Raw genomic sequence first — 20,009 nt, forward strand, 5'->3', positions numbered from 1 at the left:
CATAGTGGGTTTTTTCTAATTTAACTCTAACCTAAACTTAAAGGATTTTAGCTTGCACATGATTGGATGATAAAATCAGCAGAGCTTCCACTCATTTCTGATCTACCCCTTAGATTTAGAGCGACTGTACTTCCAAGTGCACTTGCAGTGCAAAGTGGATTTGCCTTTCGTAAATAACCCCCAATATCTTTTACTTTTTTGCTATAATAAATATCCCAATTTAAAAAAAAATAAAAAATGTTCTTACTCAGTTTAGGCCGATATGTATTCTTCTATATATATTTTTGGTAAAATATATTGATTGGTTTGTGCAAAAGTTATAGCGCCTACAAAATAAGGGATAGATTTATGAAATTTGAATCATTATAATTTTTTTAATAGTAATGGTAGCGAGCTGCATTTTTTTGTCAGGACTGTGATATTGCGGCGGACAGATTGGACACTTTTGACACTATTTTGGGACCATTGACAATTATACAGTGATCAGTGCTATAACTACGCACTGATTACAGTATAAATGTCACTGGCAGGGAAGGGGTTGACACTAGGGGATGATCAAGGGGTTAAATGTGTTACCTAGGGAGTGATTCTAACTGGGGGGGAGGAGACTGACTTGGGGAAGCGACTGATCAGTGTTCCTAAATACAAGGAACACATGATCTGCCTCCTCTCCCCTGACAGGACATGTCCATTTACACACACAGATCCATATCCCTGCTCTGTGACAAGCAGTTGCGGATGCCCGGCAGACATCATAGCTGCCAGGCACACACATCGGCTCCCGAGTGATGCGGGCATGCGCCCCCTAGACAGCTGGGAAGCTAAGGACGTCATATGATGGCCACCTGGCGGCCGTCATATTACTATACGAGGGATGGGAAGTGGTTAAAAGAGACTTGTAGCCAAAGCTTTTTTGGCTGTACTTTACCTGTAGGTCACAGGAGTGTGACCTGTTTTCAGCCGACAGCGGGCTACATGGTTGGGATCCACACAGATGCCTGAACCAGCACCTGGCTCAGCCTCTCAGCAATCTACTAATGCTGCATACACACAACCAGACTTTCCGGCAGACTAGGTCCGACTGTCTTCCCAACGGACTTTCCGAATGAACGGACTTGGCCACACACAATCACACCAAAGTCCGACGGATTTGTACCTGATGACGTATGACCAGACTAGAATAAGGAAGTTCATAGCCAGTAGCCAATAGCTGCCCTCGCGTCAGTTTTCGTCCATTGGACTAGCATACACACAAATGGATTTTTCCACCGGACTTGAGTCCAGCGGAAAGATTTGAAACATGTTTTAAATCTAAAATCTGTCTGATTTTTGGACAGCAAAGGTCTGATGAAGCCCACACACGATCTAATTGTCCAGCAGATTCGTTCCTTCGGACCATTGCTGTCAAAGTCCGGTCGTGTGTATGCAGCATAAGAGCCTGAACCAGCCCCTCCCAACCCCTGCACAGCACAGCGCACCAGTGAGCACTGGAGGGGACAGCAGAGAGCTGGTGACTGACAGTCACAGCTCTCTACTCAGAGTGGAGGGGGAGAACTGAGTGATCAGATGTGTTTGATCGCTCAGTTCTGCAGAGCCAGCGGGGGACAGATGCGGAGCTTTTTGTTTTATACCTGTTGTATTGAATTGTATTGTAACTGTACTGTCTGCTCTCATGTTGTAAAGGGTTGCACACACTGTTGGCGCTATATAAATCTTGTAAAATAATTATACCGTATATACTCGAGTATAAGCCGAGATTTTCAGCCTCTTTTTTGAGGCTGAAAGTGCCCCCCTCGGCTTATACTCGAGTCATCGCTGTCTGCCCGCTCGATCAGCGTGTCGAGCAGACAGACAGCGGCCATTCTGATTCAAAAGCCGCGCCTCCGGCTCCGCCTTCGCCTGTGATAGGCGGAACACTGAATTTCCCAGCAGCCTGTGTTCCGCCTATCACGGGCATCTTCTCATCCTCGTACTACGGACGAGGATGATACGACGTCCGTGATAGGCGGAACACAGGCTGCTGGGAAATTCAGTGTTCCGCCTATCACAGGCGAAGGAGGAGGCGCGGCTTTTGAATTTTACAATGGCCGCCGACGAAGAGGGCACGGGACGGAGGCAAGGCAAGGCACGGCACGGGACAGGACGGGACGGGACGGGACGAAGGCAAGGCACGACACGGGACGGAGGCTCGGGACAAAGGCTCGGGACACAGGTAGGCTGGACACACACACACACACACACACACACACACACACACACACACACACACACACACGGATGGAGACACACACACACGGATGGATGGATGGATGGAGACACACACACACACAGGGATGGATGGATGGAGACACACACACACAGGGATGGATGGATGGATGGATGGAGACACACACACACAGGGATGGATGGATGGATGGATGGAGACACACACACACAGGGATGGATGGATGGATGGACACACACACACACAGGGATGGATGGACGGACACACAGGGATGGACGGACACACAGGGATGGACGGACACACAGGGATGGACGGACACACAGGGATGGACGGACACACACACAGGGATGGACAGGCATGTCTCACCCTCGGCTTATACACGAGTCAATAAGTTTGCCAGTTTTTTTGGGGGTAAATTGGGGGCCTCGGCTTATATTCGGGTCGGCCTATACTCGAGTATATACGGTAATATCTAAACCCAAGACACATTGTCTGCACTAGAGTGACAACCGGTATCTGTGGAGGAGTGAAGTTTTCACCCGATGACAAGAAGTGTGTTGGGACTACAAACAATGTTTTAAAGTCCACGGAGATAACTGGGAACAATGCTAACTGATAAGAGTACAGCACAGACAGAGAGCACAGGAAGTTATCATCTCAAGATTTCTGCCACCAGCAACAGGATTTTTTTTTTTTTTTTTATTATTATTGAACAGATATATCCTAAAAAAACTTTCAAAATATAACAGACCCAAAGGGAACAAATAGGAGATGTTGATTGTTAGGGTTTACATATGCTTTCTGAATATTATTTTCTCAGGCAATTGCTTTGCTATCATTACCAGTTTGAGTTAGGTTTGGCATAGATAGGCTGATATTAGAAAATTGTGTCAAATATTTATAATTGAAGCACTTTGGCTCCGGAAGATTTACCCCCCTTCATGACCAGGCCATTTTTTGCGATAAGGCTCTGCATTACTTTAACTGACGGTTGTGCGATGCTTTACCCTAAAAAAAAAGTATGTCCTTTTTTCCCACAAATAGAGCTTTTTTTGGTGGTATTTGATCACCTCTGCATTTTTAATTTTTTGAGCTATAAACAAAAAAAAGAGCGACAATTTTGAAAAAAACACGACTTTTTGCTATAATAAATATCCCAACAAACAAAATGATTTTTTTTTTACTTTCTACTATAAAACATATCCAATAAAAAATTTTACAAAATCTGATTTCTTCATCAGTTTAGGCCAATATGTATTCTGCTACTTATTTTTGTTGAAAAAAAATCCCAATAAGTGTATATTGATTGGTTTGTGCAAAAGATATAGCGTCTTCAAACTATGGGATATATTTATGGATTATAATTTTTTTTGTTTACTATTAATAGCAGCAATCAGGGATTTATAGCGGGATTAAGATATTGCGGTGGACAATTTGGACTCTTTTGACAGTTTTTTGGGAACCAGTGACACTAATACGGTGATCAATGCTGAAAATATGCACTGTCACTCTACTAATGACACTGGCTGGGAAGGCGTTAACTTCTATGGGTGATCAAAGGGTTAACTATATGTTTCAAGACCCCTGATCCCTCCATAAAGAGTACCTGTCACCACCTATTACTGTCACAAGGATGTTTACATTCCTTGTGACAGCAATAAAAGTGATACATTTTTAATAAAAAAAAAAAAAAAACATTTATTCATTTTAAAATAAATTAAAAAATATATTTTTTTAAAGCGCCCACCGTCCCCGCAAGCTCGCGAAGCAAAGAAAACGCATACGGAAGTCATGCCCGCATATGTAAACGGTGTTCAAATCACACATGTGAGGTATCGCCACGATCGTCAGAGCGAGAGCAATAATTCTAGCACTAGACCTCCTCTGTAACGCTAACCTGGTAACCGTAAAAAAAAATTTAAGGCGTCGCCTATTGAGATTTTTAGGTACCGTACTTTGTCGTCATTCCACGAGTACGTGCAATTATAAAGTGTGACATGTTTGGTATCTATTTACTCGGAGTAACATTATCTTTCACATTATGCAAAAAAATTGGGCTAATGTTACTGTTTCGTTTTTTTTAAATTCATGAAAATGTCCCTTTTCCCAAAAAGTTGCGTTTAAAACACCACTGCGCAAATACCGTGTGACATAAAATATTGCAACAATCGCCGTTTTATTCTCTAGAGTCTCTGCTAAAAATATATATGTAATGTTTGGGGGTTCCATGTAATTTTCTAGCAAAAAATATGGATTTTAACTTGTAAACACCAAATGCCAAAAATAGGCTTAGTCATGAAAGTGGTTGTAAACCCTTACAACACACTTTGACCTACAGGTAAGCCTAGATTAAGGCTTACCTGTAGGTCCCAAAAATATCTCCTAAACCTGCACGGTTTAGGAGATATTTGCCGAAAGACAGCACCGCTGTCTACAGCGCATGCGCCGTAGACAGCGGCGCGCAGGCGCATTGATTGCGCCGCGGTCTATGGCGATATGCCGCGAGTGGCGGCTCCCGTGCGCATGCGCGGGAGTGACATCATCACGGCTTCGCCGAATGACAGCAGCGGAGCAGCGAGACCCACCGAGAAGATGGATGCGCCGGACTACAGGGGACAGCGGCGACTTCGCTGGCTCCTGTGTCAGGTAAGTGACACATAATGGGCTACTATGCGATGCATAGTAGTCCATTATGCTTTACCTTTGCAGGGAATGAAAGAGGAAGTAAACTCATCAGGGTTTACTTCCTCTTGAAAGGGTTAACATGAACACTCTAAAGGCCTTATTAAGACAATGATGCATAGCTGTTTATTAACAACAGATTCTTCTTTATTCTCTGTTGCTGCTTTTCCCATTTGAAAATGACTTGAATTGTTAATAAACCGCCGTGCGCTGTATTAATAATTCTTTGCAAGTTGGCCTTACCATCCATCTCCTGTCATGTCTCATTTCTCGTGTCATGTAAGCAATTTGTTTAAATAAATGTTTTCAAATGAATCAATAAATGCTTAATAGGCATGTCTATTTTTTATGTATATAATCCATAAATGAAATCAATAATTCATTACAAGTGTAACAGAATTCCCTAGAGCCTGTCATAAACACTCTTTTGTAGTTTGTACATTTTCTTTTAAGATTCATATGTAGAAATACATGAGTTCTTCATGAAACAAAGTGATTTTTAACATGAAAAGACTGCAGTTTAGATCACTTGTATAATTAAAGAAGAGCCGTGCCCCATTAATTTCAGAAAATCTGCAACCCTCTGTGAAAAGTCACACAGTAAGCTCAGAAGAATTAAAGTAGAAAAGTAAAAGAAAATGTTGGGTTGTCCCCAGAAAAGTAATCAAGGGGAAATCTTCCAATCGGCTCACTGGTTCTGGTGAGCTGGGGGTCCCCCAAGGAGTTCCCTTAATTTGCAGGGATGTCATCTCACTCCCTGTTTGGCTTTGGGACAGGAAGTGAAGGTAAATCACCCCAATGGGACACAGATGGCGAAAAGAAATCTGACAGGGGTTATAACCCTCCCTTGGTCTATCCAAAATGGGGAAAACATTTTTTGCCTATAGTTCTACCGTAAGTGAACCTATTACTTTGCCCTGCAAAGCAGATAAACTTGTTGCTTTGTATTTTATAATCAACTCCCCATAGAGAAGGATTAAAGTGGTTGTAAACCCTCTTGAAAAAAAAAACACCCTGCAAGATAAAGGCATAATGAGCTAGTATGCATAGCATACTAGCTCATTATGAATTACTTACCCGAGAACAAAGCCCCCGCAGCCATCCTCGTGTCGTCTTCTGGCAGGCGACATCTATCCCGGAGGTTACTTCCGGGAATCGCGGCTCAGGCCAATCACAGCGCAGGTCTTCTACAGAGCTAACCATGAAGGCTTAGGAATTAGAAGAGAACTAGTTCTCAGAAAATGTCTAATCTCTCTGTATGAGAGGTATCATTACATTGTTTCATGTAAGGTAGAGTTTCTTTTAACGTTACTGCAGACAAGACACACAAGTAGTTGATCCCCATAATTCAAAGCCACTTATCTATATCTGGTACATAGAGTAGGGTTTTGGGACTTTGAATGAGGTGAGTATGATGGGACTCCGCAAGTAGAACAAAGTAATATGGATATGTTTACTGTCTGCAACACACAGCAATAGCATTCACCATTGGATACATGGAGTATAGTAAACACATGAACAGCATATTGCAAACCATAAACATATAAATGTGAACTTGTACATATCATTGTTAAAAAGGTATTCCTCCATGAAACAAATCCTAAAACACAGGGTATGGTCCTATGAGTAAACATGATGCATACTAAGGGAAGCAATGACGTTGAGTAGAGAAGGTAAAAATATCAGACAATTGTGCTAGCCCATATGCTGTCCTGTACATACCTTCACATGCTGCTAACATGTAAGTAGTCCAGGAGATGGATATATTTATCTTCTCTACTCAACTTCATTTCCTCCCTTCGTTGGGTTGCACGATTAGAATTTTTATGTGACATGCTTATGTCTCCTTGCAGATCTAAATTTACCACGCATCCGCCCCTGAAGAGTGGCATTATTGCCATGAAACGCGCCGGGCTTACATTGATGCGTCATGTTCACTCATAGGACCATACCTTGTGTTTTAGGATTCGTTTCATGGAGGAATACCTTTTTAACAATGATATGTACAAGTTGACATTTACCGTATATGTTTATGGTTTGCAGTATGCGGTTCATGTGTTTACTATACTCCATGGATCCACTGCTGCATGCTATTGCTGTGTGTTTTAGACAATAAACACGTCCATATCACTTTCTGAGTCCCATCATACACACCTCATTCAAAGCCCCGAAACCCCTCTCTATGTACCAGATATAGGGATGGAGATGCATGGCTACATGTGTCTCATCTAAAGTCCCAAAAAAAACCTCTTTTGTTCTGATCTATATATGAAAACTTCTTGGAACATAACGCTGCTTCTTTGTAGTCAGAACCCAATCTAGCTATTTCCAATATTGCAGTTTACTTGCTAGGGAATACCTTTCCCACGTGTCTATTCTTTAAATAAAATCAGCAGGGCCGTGTGCAAGATAAAAAGTATGCCCTAGTATAAAAAAACACGACCAAGCCTGCTGCATCAAAATGTTGGCGTGGCTTAAATTGTGCTAAATATTGGACGTGGCTTAAATTGGGTGTGGTTTAGTAGAGTCTGAGATGCCTACATAGTGCAAAATGCGGTAATGTTAAATAGGGAATGTACAATGCGGACTGTGCGGCAGTGGATAGTATGTGCAAGAGAGGAGTATGGAGTGTATGGAAGTGAGTATGTGCAGGTGAGGCATGTGGAGGTAACTAGTATGTGCAGGAGAGGAGTGGTACATCGTGTATGGAGGTGGGTAGTAAGTGCAGGATGGTGTCATTAGTTCTCTATTTATTTATTTATTTTTTTACAATTACATTTTTGGGGGCCAGTGGATGGTATCAGTAGGGCAGTGGGTGGTGTAAGTGGTCGGTAAGTTGAGCTGTGAATTTTACTTTGGTTTTGTTTGCAGCAAAGAGCACATGGAAGGGCGACATATGTCAAAGGCCAGTTATGCGTGGGGGGCAGTGGGTAGTTGTATGTACCAGTGGAAGGAATGGTGCCTCATCATTGGTGTCAGTGGGAGGAATGGTGCCTCATCATTGGTGTTAGTGGGAGGAATAGTGCCTTTTACCAGTGGGAGAAACAGTGCTCCAAGGGCCGGGTAAAAGCAAGCAAAGGTCTGCATTCGGCCCAAAGGCTAAAGTTTGAACACCACTGTTCTAGAAAATATTTGAAAAATTAGGAATGAACTTGTATGCCTCATGGAACATCTCTCCATGTTAAGATTATATCAATGTTTTATGGTTTATGGTTTAAACACCTCTTAAAAAAAAAAAAAAAAAAAAAAAAAGATTTAACAGCTGAATTTTACCACTTCTTTTGATATTGGTATGAATAATAATAAATGTTGGTATTTTTCTTACAGTGCTGAGGATGTGGTCACTAAACTGAATGGCAATCAGCTGACAGTGGAGTATTTTGAAGAAACTGGTTTTACAGAACCAATTCTGGTGCCAAAGAAAGATGGTCTTGGCCTTTCGGTACCCGCTCCAACCTTCTATGTCAGTGATGTGGAGAATTATGTTGGTAAGTTCCTATTCTCTGTCGTCATGTCTACCTTCATTTTGATAATGTGAAATACCCCATTAGCTCTATACAGTTGAGGGCATGATATACCGTCATTCTATCACAAATGATAGTAATTAACTTATCATTTCTTTATGCTGTTCATTCAGTTGTATGTCATGGCAAAATAAAAAGAAACATATTCAGTACATCTCTGCGATACAGTGGGGAAAATAATTATTTGATCCCCTGCAGATTTTTTTAAGTTTGCCCACTTACAAAGAAATGAAGGATCTATAATTTTTATCATAGGTATATTTTAAATGATAGAGACAGAATATCAACCAAAAATCCAGAACAAATACACAATACAAATGTTATAAATTGAGTTGCAGTTCAGTAAGTGAAATAAGTATTTTATCCCCTACCAACCAACAATAATTCTGGCTCCCACAGATGGGCTACAGTGTGTGCTTATGTGGTACACAGTTTAGTCCGGTCAGTTTAAGAAGGTGCTCCTAACGACAACTCGTTATGTGTATAAAAGACAGTCTACAGAATCTTTTTCTTCCATTCAAACCCTACATCATGGGCAAGACCAATGAGCTGTCAAAGGATATCAGTGACACGATTGTAGACCTGCACAAGGCTGGAATGGGCTACAAAACCATCAGCAAGAAGCTTGGTGAGAAAGAGTCAACTGTTGGAGCGATGATTTACGAATGGAAGAAATGCAAAATAACCATCAATCGCCCTTGTTCTGGAGCTTCATGCAAGATTTTGTCTGGTATGGTAAGGATGATCGATGGATTGAAATCCTGCAGTGCCCGCAGGGTCCTCCTCCTCAAGAAGGCACAAGTACAGGCCTGTCTAAAATTTGCATCTAAATGATTCAGAGAAGGATTGGGAGAAAATGCTGTGATCAGATGAGACCAAAATTGACCTCTTTGGCATTAACTCGACTTGCCATGTTTGAAGGGAGAAAAATGCTGACTATGACCCTAAGAACACCACCCCTACAGTCAAATACGAAGGTGGAAACATTATGCTTTGGGGCTGTTTCTCTGCTAAAGGTACAGGCCAACTTTGCCGCATTGAGGGGCCAGTGAACGGGGCCATGTATTTTAAAATCTTGGATGAGAACCAGAATACTGAAGATGGTGATGGATCATGACAATGACCCAAAACATACCACCAAGGCAACAAAGAAGTGACTCACGAAGAAGCACATTAAGGTCATGAAGTGGCCTAGGCAGTCTCCAGACTTTAATCCTATAGAAAATTTATAGAGGGAACTGAAACTTGGAGTTCAGCGACAGCCAGCAAACCTTAAGGATTTAGAGAAGATCTGTAAAGAAGAGTTTACCAAAATCTCTCCTGAGATGTGTGCAAACCTGGTAACCAACTACAAGAAATATCTTACCTATGTGCTTGCCAAGGGTTTCTGCACCAAATACGAAGTCATGTTTTGCTTGGGGATCAAATACTTATTTTACTCACTGAACTGCAACTAAATTTATAACAATTGTATTGTGTTTTTTCTGAAAAAAAGAGCTCCACTGCTAAATAAACTATCACCAGGTGACCCCTGCCCCCCTTAAGATATTGACTGGGCATGATTTCATCGTGATTGACGATGGATCTACACCGGGGCACAAAATGTAAAAAATGTATTTGATTAAATTCAAAAACTGCCGCTCGCTCGCTATCCAATCACCCCCCCCCCTTTTCTGGCCTGCAGGGCTGCATGTTCGGATAAGCGTCTGATATGTATTTTTGGGGGGGACCCACACCATTTTTTTCCAAATTTTTTAAATGCCAGCAATTCTTATGTTTATATTCTGCTGTCAGCGGGATACCCTGCTGAAAGCAGATGAGTCATAGTTGTTAAGGACACGGCGGTTCCTTGACAACCATAACAGTTACTTGTTTGCTAAAGACGCCAGTTACCGCCAGTGTTAAATACCGCAAGCTTTCACTACTAAAATACCGCATTGTTTAATAAAATAGCGCATTCAGTATTTTAGCAGCGTTTCTTAGTGGATTGGAAAAAACGCTAAGCGATATTTTACTACATTTCTTAAAGCTGTTGATGCCGCTTCATGAATTGAGTCCAATATCACAAAACACTTAACAGTATATTTAGCAGACCAAAAGGGTCTGAAGTTAAGAGAAGTTAATTGTTAGGGTTTACATACACTTTCAGAACTATTGGTTTATAACACATATGATGGCTTTACAATATATACAGTTACTGGCCCAGAATCATATTACTCCTTCTGAGTCCAGCACTTTAGTATATTGATCAATTCATTGAGTCCTAATGAAGTAGGAAACCTAGATTCTGCCCCAAAAAGTGTTGGTTGATATTTTATTGATGAGATTTTATCATTTGAACTTAATCTTTGGCATCAAAGTCTTTGGACTAAAAGTCCTTGGGTTCTGCCCAAGGCACCTCCAGGGTTGCCTAACCAGTGTCATTGTATTCTATACAATATACCCTACTCTGCATTGCATGTTCAAATAAACCTCAGACACATTTTGGTTAGCATCACACTTTAATGCCGACTTGTCCACAGAACTTCAAGCCTTGCTTAACACATGGACCATTCTGCTACTTTCCACTGGCAAATGTATTCGAGGCACTCGGCTCTTCACATGACCTTCCACTAGTAAGAGATAATATGCAGAAAAAGCAACATAACATCCTTAACAATTTCTTTATTCTGGTTTCCAGGTCCTGAGAGAGTGGTTGATGTCACCGATGTCACAAAGCAGAAAGACTGCAAGATGAAGCTGAAAGAGTTTGTTGACTATTATTATAGTACTAACAGAAAAAGAGTACTCGATGTCATCAACCTAGAATTCTCAGACACAAGGTGAGTCTCGAAATGATTTTTCTATTACTAATTACGGGATACAGGACCGAGCGGTGAATTTGCCAATAATTTGCTTGTAGACCTGCGAAAATCTGTTTTACTTCACCAGTCCCAGACTCGTTAACCTTAGCTCAACCATGTCCTGTGTGGTTCAAACTCATTAAACTCACTACACTTTTTGTGTCCTGTGGTTTGCATTTCAATTTTCCACTGAATCATCTTCATCCTGTTTCTCTGTTTTTATTTTTCTCTCTCCTTTTTTTATTGTCCTTTTAATTTTTTTTTTTTATACATTTTTAACTTTTGCTCTTTTTATTTGCCTTTGCTTTCTTTATTTTTATTTATTACATTTTATTGTCCTCCTACTTATTTATTTTGTTTATTGTCTATGTTTATTGTCCTCCTACTACATTTATTGTTTAATTTCATCTTGAAGATTACCCTCCCTTTCCCTATTCATTACCTTCTTTGTATCATTGTCAGTGATTGACGGAAGAGTTGTCCTGTTTTTCTTTTTTTCAGCCAATAACTGTTGATGTCTCTGAGTTACACCAAAAACTGGTGTTTTCCTGTTCTTTCTTCTTCAGGAAATTTAAAGCATGACTCCACCTTATGAATAGACAAAATAATAAAATAAAATTATACCTGCCATGTTGATCACCAAATATACTAATATCTTATTTTTGGAATGTTTTCATGCTGCAAGCTAAATAACAGTATTACATTTTTTTTCTCTGTCAAACATATCTATCACCTGATCTCTTCAATTTGCCTATGTTAGGCAGATATCTGCTTCTGCTTTGCTTTACTGCTTGACAGGCTCTGCATTGACCAAATCCTTCTTGCAAAGTCTTCCATTTAACCCTCATTTTGATGTCAATAGAGATTACATCCAGAACAGAAGCAGATAGGATAAAAATAAATGTAAAAATTTGCTAAACATAAAAACATAAATAAAGATTGATATCTAAATATAAATTATATATATATATATATATGTGTGTATGTGTGTGTGTGTATATATATATATATATATATATATATGTATATATGTATATGTCATATGTCCTCATATTCCCTAATTCATTTGTTTTTTCCCTTTCAGTGTTCTAGTTGTTTGCATCTGTGAATAGCAAACCTATTACTGATAAAATATCTGATAAGTAAAAATTTGGCAATGGTAGATAGGACTGGCTATGAGAAGTGACCAGAGGATCTTGTGATAGCAATAGCCATGTTGAACAGTTTGATGATTCAGAGACCTATTATAGGAACACCCCATGCATTGTGATTTAGGCTCCAGACATTTTTTTTAACTATAATATGGGGAAGGTTTAGAATCTCTAACTTTTTTTTTTTGCTGTGCCCTTATTAGAGATATTTCCTTTTCCCCCTGTTTGTTCACCAAGCCACACACAGTAGTAAAAACCTTCCAAAGCTTCAAACCCTTCCTCATTCTAATAAAGAGAATGAAACACTGCTCAAGGTGAGCCTCCACTGATCCCACAGCCACTGCACACTGATGAGTGCTGGACCTGTATGTCACAGGAATCCCAATGTGAAGAAGGTCTGGCTGGTCGCACTTCCATAAAATCAGCTTTAGGCCCCTTTAAACTTGTGAGACTTTGGACATTGGAGTTGCATGACAAGTCGTACCCCATGATTCCCAATGATAACCATTCATATCTGTGTGACTTCAAAGCAGTCCCTGTACTACTTTCGTCTGACTTTCAAGTCGCAGCAGTGTGAAAGGGGCCTTATTGAAACAATTGAACAACAATTCGCAGTATACAAATGAGGTATATAGGATACAGCTAATGCATTTCACGCCGTTCTTGGCGCTTAATCATAGCTCACTTCCTTCCTTCCAAAATTATCTTGTACTCTTTCATCTGCTTTTGTACTTGCACTCCTTTCTGTGTTGCTACAGTTTGAGCCACTGTTAGGTGCCCATCGAGGGAAGAATTGCTGTGTGGGAGCCGCCTTGCCAGAGCTATTGAGCTTGTTTGAAGTTTTCTTTCATCTGACTTTACTTGCATGTCTGAAAGATCCCAGCCCATCTTTGAGCATATTGTTCTTCAGACAGAAAGAGGTCGGCAATGGCCCTTTCCAAATTTATCTCAGTTCAGTTTCTTTTAAAGAGACTCTATCACCTTGCAGAAAACAGTGTCTATGCAAAGTTTCCTGCAGACCCCCTAATGTTTACCTTGCCAGTGCTCCATCAGTATGGTCACAACCAGCAACAATACCCTTTGCTTCAAGGTAGAGCAGTCCTTCCGGGTGTGTGGAGCATGGCACCTCCTCCCACGTGACAGTTCTTGGGTCTAGCAGCCAACCACTAGGCTTGAGCATTAAATCTGTGAATTTTAGTGTTGTGATGGAGAGCAGAGGAGTGCTAGCAAGGTAAATATCAATGGGTTGGGGTGCCCTTAAAGCGGTTGTATACCCGCTGAATTTCTTTTTTTTTTTTTTTGCTCACCTGCAAAGGAAAAGGTATAATGAGCTAGTTCATTATGAAATACTTACCTTAGAACGAGGCCCCGACATCTGTCCCGATCTATGCCGAGGGAGCTCACATGTTCCCTCTGTGTTTCATCTGGGTATCGCAGCTCCGGCGCTGTGAGTGGCCGGAGCCACGATATCGTCACTCCCGCGCGGGAGATTTCATCCCGGCAGGGTCCGGCGTCTGCCGGGCTTTCAGCCGAGAATCCCCTGTGCGCATGCGCCGCTGCAGTCAGCGGCGCATTGCGAGGGGAATATCTCCTAAACCAGGAATATGCAATTAGCGGACCCCCAGCTGTTACAAAACTACAAGTCCCATCATGCATCTGCCTCTGGGTGTCATGCTTGTGGCTGTCATAGTCACGCTAAGCTTTATGAGACTTGTAGTTCTGCAACAGCTGGAGGTCCGCTAATTGCATATCCCTGTCCTAAACTGTACAGGTTTAGGAGATAATTTTTTACCTACAGGTAAGCCTTGTTATAGGCTTTCCTGTGGGTAAAAGTCCCAAATTTGACTATACAACCACTTCAACTACAACTGTAATTTTTACCTAAATGGACAAGGTAGCAGTGTCTCTTTAAACGTGTAATGACCATTAAAAGAATGCATGTCTTGCATACACTTTGTGAAATTGTTCCTGTGTATTGTGTTTTTAGAATGTTCATAAATATGCTGTGCTCTTTATCAACAGAATGTCCAACTTTGTGGAAGCTCCAGAGATAGTGAAAAAGCTCTCTTGGGTGGAAAACCATTGGCCTGATGACGCTCTTCTAGCAAAACCAAAAGTGACCAAGTATTGTTTGATATGTGTGAAGGACAGTTACACCGACTTCCACATAGACTCCGGAGGAGCCTCGGCCTGGTATCATGTGCTTAAAGTAAGTCATCGTTCAGCTTTTCATTTTGTTTTTGTATTCACCTGGTAGAAAATGAATGAGCAGAGATTTTATAAAAGCCAATTCCAACTACATTAATCTAGCAAATTTACCAGCACAACAGATTTTGTCCGAAACTGGTGTTGCATACACACGGTCGGACAGAGTTCGGAACGTGATGATGTTCGTTCGTTATGACGGGACTACGTTCAGGCTAGTAGCCAATAGCCTTGGTCTCATAATTTGATCTGAGAATGCGTGGCACTTTGTCCAATCGGAATTCTCTACAAAGGATCAGACAAAGTCCGATCGGATCATGTTGTCGGAAAATTTTATATCCAGCTATCAAACTTTGTTGGTCGGACACTCCGACGGAAAAAGTCAGATGGAGCCCACACACGGTCGGATTATCTGACAACACGGTCCGATCGGCCTTATTCCATCAGAATGTCCGACCGAGTGTACAAGGGCTTAGAGTATACTGGGACTTATAACAAAATAACTAGAGAGCAGAGCGCACCTGAGATTGTCCCATTCCTCCTTGAACACTCAGTGACATATGAAAGTCCCAATCTCAAGGATAGCTGCAGGGCTGGTTACTAAACAGTTTTGTATAATTTATAAAAAAAAATTAAATTTAAATCCTGTCGTCCTATGTGACCTCCCTCATTCCTCCCCTTTTCACAAGATGTGTTGGAGGGGATTGGCAGGGACACACGGTTACTTTTTTAAAGCTGCTGTTTCTTAAACAAGTTTGCTTAAAAATGCTTTTCTTGTAAAAGAATAGAATAAAATACTATCTTGCTGGCTACTTCACCAAACGCCGTTACTCCGCCGTTACTCCACTCTGTGTGATAGATAAATCCTCAGTTGACGTTTCTTTGAAAACCAACACTTCCGGGATTGTCAATTTGCTGTGTTCCCCACTGTGCTCAATGGTTCTTCCCCCTGACTTCCACATAACTACAGGGCTATTCCTAGCAGACTTTAGAGGGTGGGTGGATTTGATCTGAGCATACACAAGTAGCAGGAGAGATGAGTATTCTTTATTTTTTATTTTTTATCTTTAACTGGTATTTTTTGTTTGAGGGCCAATTCACACTATGTGAGGAGCGTTTTACTGCATTGTAAAATGCTGGTCATTGCAAGGACACAGAAAACAATTGTTTTCTTTGTGTCCTGTTCACACTTCAACGCAGCCAGGTTCTGGGCAGCAGCCAGCAGTGCTAAAATACAGACATGCTGCAGTGCACTGTACAGAATCGCATGGCACGGTACAGCAGCACATTGTGCAGCTGTACAGTGACATGAATGAAGTGTACTTTTGTAAAATAAATATAATACATTTCAGTATTAAAGTGGTTGCACACCCTGTACAACCACTTTTATCTACGGGTAAGCCTATATTAAGGCTTACCTGTAGGTGCTGGAAATATCTCCTAAACCTCCACGATTTAGGAAACATTTATGAAAAAGACAAGCGCCGATGTCATCGGCGCATGCGTACTTTAGAAAGGAGTTAGCTGGAGTTTGCGGCCCCCGTAAGGAAGAGGGGTGACGATGGACGCTCTCTGCTAGTGGGGACAGCGGTGACATTGCATGCTTCGGTTTCAGGTAAGTGACACATAATGGACTACTATGCAATGTATAGTAACCCATTATGCTTTACCTTTGCAGGGAAATAAAGAGGAAGTTAAACCCACCAAGGTTTACTTCCTCTTTAAAGGAGAAGTACAGCCAAAGCTTGTTTTATACTTCTCCTGTGGATCAAAGGAGTGCAGTTTGTTCTGCGCTCCTGTGACCCGTTTTCAGCAGACAGTGGTTGTCGTCACAGACCAGGCATGGCAAGATTGTGACAATGAAGTCAGGATCTGCCCACACGTCTGGTCCGACACCTGCCTCAGCGAGCCACTGAGAGCATGAGCTGGCCGCTCCCACCCCTCCACAGCCCAGCGGTCCAGTGATTAGAGAACACAGAACAGTGACTGCCACCAACTTTCTGCTCAGGGAGCTCTGAGAACCGAGCGATTGGTGGTGTTTGATTGCTCAGTTCTCAGTATTAGAGCCGGCATGGGACCAATGCTGCATCCACCTAGGTAAGTATGATTCTTGCAAAAAAAAAAAAACTCCATAATTCTCTTAAAAAATAAATAAAAAAATAGAGCAGTGTGTTGTACTGAATTGCAAACCAAAACCCACCCCCTACCGGACAGCCAAAGCGCTAAGGTTTAGGCCTCATTCACACCATGGTGAAGAAACCTCAGTTTTTCTGAGCGCGTTCTGCTAGCACACAAAAACAAAGAAAAACCCTATGTGCCCTGTTTATACCACAACACAGGTATCACAAGCAGATTTTTTCAGCACAGGAAGTATATGCAGTTTTCTACACGGGAAAAAAAAACTGATGTGACATCAACACCGTAGTGTAAACAGCGCACATTACTGCTGCGCATGAAAACTGAGGTCAACGTGCATAAAATGCTCATGAGAACAGATGTAAACTCGTTCATCCATTTTCATGCATGTATGGTGTGAACGAGCTCATACTCTCTGGCAGTTGCCGTTCAGTGTGAACGGGCCCTCAGCGTTTTACCTTATGTGACAGGGTCTCTTTAAAGGAGCAGTTAAAGCAACGCAGATTGTCCTGCATCAGTAAGATATCACAGTATTGCATTGTGCAATTATAAAGATACAGAGCTTTAGATATCTAATTGCTTTCATCCATATGTGATAAAGGCCGGAATGTAAAATAAACACGGCACATTATGTTCTGCAATTTCAGGTCGGGATCATTTCATTTTAGGACACAGTTTGGCGAGGGTTTCTCAGCTTCTGTAATTGGTGCATTTAAATAGGTGCCAAAGGTTTTAATGAATGGCATTTTTGATGTGACTGTTTTTGTTACTAGTTTCACTGTGATATTTAACACTGTAGTATCAACCTCACCTGAGGATTAGGGATATCCCCCTTTCACAATTGTTCCATAAGCACCAGCACTTTTCACTGGGGACTGTTTTATTTATTTATTATTTTCAATACTTTACATAAATTTTTCTGTATGTAGCAATATATTGCATATAGCATTTAGCGCTGTATATTTATTACTTATATTATATCCCCCTTTCACACTTGTAGATTAACAACTGCCTTTTTTAGTCTTCATTGCAAGGGGTATGCGACAGGGTGACAACGCATTTTTAGCGGCGCTTTACTGCCATTTTAGCGGCGGTATGCAGCCACCAGCGGGGCAGTTTTAACCCCCGCTAGCGGCCGAAAAAGGGTTAAAACCGCCCGCAAAGCGCCACGGTATAGCCGCACTGCCCCATTGATTTCAATGGGTAGGAGCGGTGAATACGCCGCTCCTTCACTGCTCCAAAGATGTGCTGTAGCGCCTGAAAACCGCCTCAGTGTGAAAGGGGCTTAAGGGTCAGTAAATGATTTACTCTTAAGGCCTGTACACACGATCGGATTTTCTGATGGGAAATGTTGGATGTGAGCTTGTTGGCGGTAAGTCCGACCCTGTGTATGCTTCATCGGACAATTGTTGTCAGACTTTCCACCAACAAATGTTGGCTAGCATGTTCTCAAATTTTCCACCAACAAATGTGTGTTGTCGGACTTTCCGATTGTGTGCACTCAAGTCCGTCGCACAAAAGTCCAAAAGTACAAACACGCACACTCGGAATTAATGCTCGCCAAACACAACATTAGCAGAAGAAGCCCAAAGGGTGGCACATGACTATTGAACTTCATTTTTATCGGCTTGTCGTACGTCACTACGTTCGTAATTGTTGGCCAACATTTGTGTGACCGTGTGTATGCAAGACAAGTTGAAGCCAACACCCTTCAAACAAAATTCCACTGTTTTGTTTTCAGAAAGTCCGATTGTGTGTACGAGGCTTTAGGCTTAATGTACACGAGATGTTTTTACAACCTCTCCTGAACGATTTAACTTGACAGATAGTAACCCACGTTTAAAAAGTCAGTTTTGCCACGTTTACATGCCACATTTAGCGGCGTTTTGCCGCGTTTGCATTTAGAAGCGTTTTTTTTTTTTTTTTCAAAATAGCCAAATTGAAAAATGCCTGTAAATGAAATGCGGCTAAACATTAAGCGTTTTGCGCATTAAATGCCTCTAAACTCAGCATCTGAACTTTAGAGGCTTTTCAAAAAAAGGCCTCTAAACTCAACTGCCTAGAAACAACTATAAACGACCCATTGTACAGATAACATAGAGGACAGTTCCAGAGCAATTGAAAAAAAAAATGCCCAATTGCTCCTAAAAGTTTGTTTAGTGGCAGCAGTGACATGAGGCCTTACAGGTTTGATGAACTAATTTGTTGGAAGCAATAAAGGTATATATTCATGTATGTGTGTGTGTATATATATATATATATATATATATATATATATATATATATAACATGTGCAAAAACAATGCAGCTGAAAATGCAGACCATACCGACAGACCATACTGTACCTGTATCAGTAGATTTTGAAAATAGATGAAATTCCGTTTAGAAAAAGTCACTTTACTATACTTGCATGCTTGAATAAAAATGTGTAGTTATAGTTATCATGTAGATCTAAAATTGACCTCCCAGAGCCAAAAATAGTGTGAGTAAAAACCTACCAATTTGATCTTTACTATCCATTATCCCCTGTTGCATAAACAAACCTATACGGGTGACCCCCTCCTTGGGTGATTTTCTTTACTATTTCCTGGTTACATTTTCTATGTAGATTGAATTGAAATTGTATACAATTTTGCAGTTATTAACATGTTTGCTATTTTGTATTCGCTTTAATTGATGCTTTTCTTTGCCTAATAAAACCTTTATTGCAAAAAAAAAAAAAATTCATGTCGATCTAATTGTGATAGGTTACAATATCTACCCAGTCTTCTCTAAGCCCTTGTACACCCGGTCGGACATTCTGACGGAAAATGTCCGATCGGACCGTGTTTTCGTATAATCCGGCTGTGTGTGGGCTTCATCTGACTTTTTGTGTCGGAATGTCCGACCAACAAAGTTTGAGAGCTAAATATAAAAATTTTCTGACAACATGATCCGATCGCACTTTGTCCGATCTTTTGTACAGAATTCCGATCGGACAAAGTGCTACGCATGCTCAGATCAAATTCCTAGACCAAAGCTATTGGCTACTAGCCTGAACATAGCCCTGTCATAACTAAATAACGTCATCACGTTACGAACGATCGGATTTTCCGACAACTTTGTCCGACCGTGTGTATGCAACACCAGTTTTGGACAAAATCCGATAGATTTTGTTGTCGGAATGTCCGACCGTGTATACAAGGGCTAACAGTTATGCCGCGTACACACGACCGGTTTTCCCGTTGAAATAAACTCTGAAGGT

General features: G+C 41.2%; 1 protein-coding gene across 4 annotated transcripts in view; it reads left to right on the forward strand.

Annotated features, from left to right (window-relative positions):
* The window catches only part of PHF2 (PHD finger protein 2), a 429,233-nt gene that overhangs the window by 308,818 nt on the left and 100,406 nt on the right, over window positions 1–20,009 (forward strand). For all 4 annotated transcript variants that reach the window (XM_077452101.1, XM_077452100.1, XM_077452098.1 and 1 more), the window contains 3 exons: window positions 8,234–8,394; window positions 11,111–11,252; window positions 14,447–14,633. In XM_077452101.1, the coding sequence (XP_077308227.1) occupies window positions 8,234–8,394; window positions 11,111–11,252; window positions 14,447–14,633 (490 nt within the window). The remainder of the gene's footprint in view (window positions 1–8,233; window positions 8,395–11,110; window positions 11,253–14,446; window positions 14,634–20,009) is intronic.

This window comes from Lithobates pipiens, unplaced genomic scaffold (assembly GCF_037356315.1).
Source record: "Lithobates pipiens isolate NorthernLeopardFrog02 unplaced genomic scaffold, aLitPip1_a1.2 Scaffold_23, whole genome shotgun sequence".
In the NCBI taxonomy this organism is placed as follows: Eukaryota; Metazoa; Chordata; class Amphibia; order Anura; family Ranidae; genus Lithobates; species Lithobates pipiens.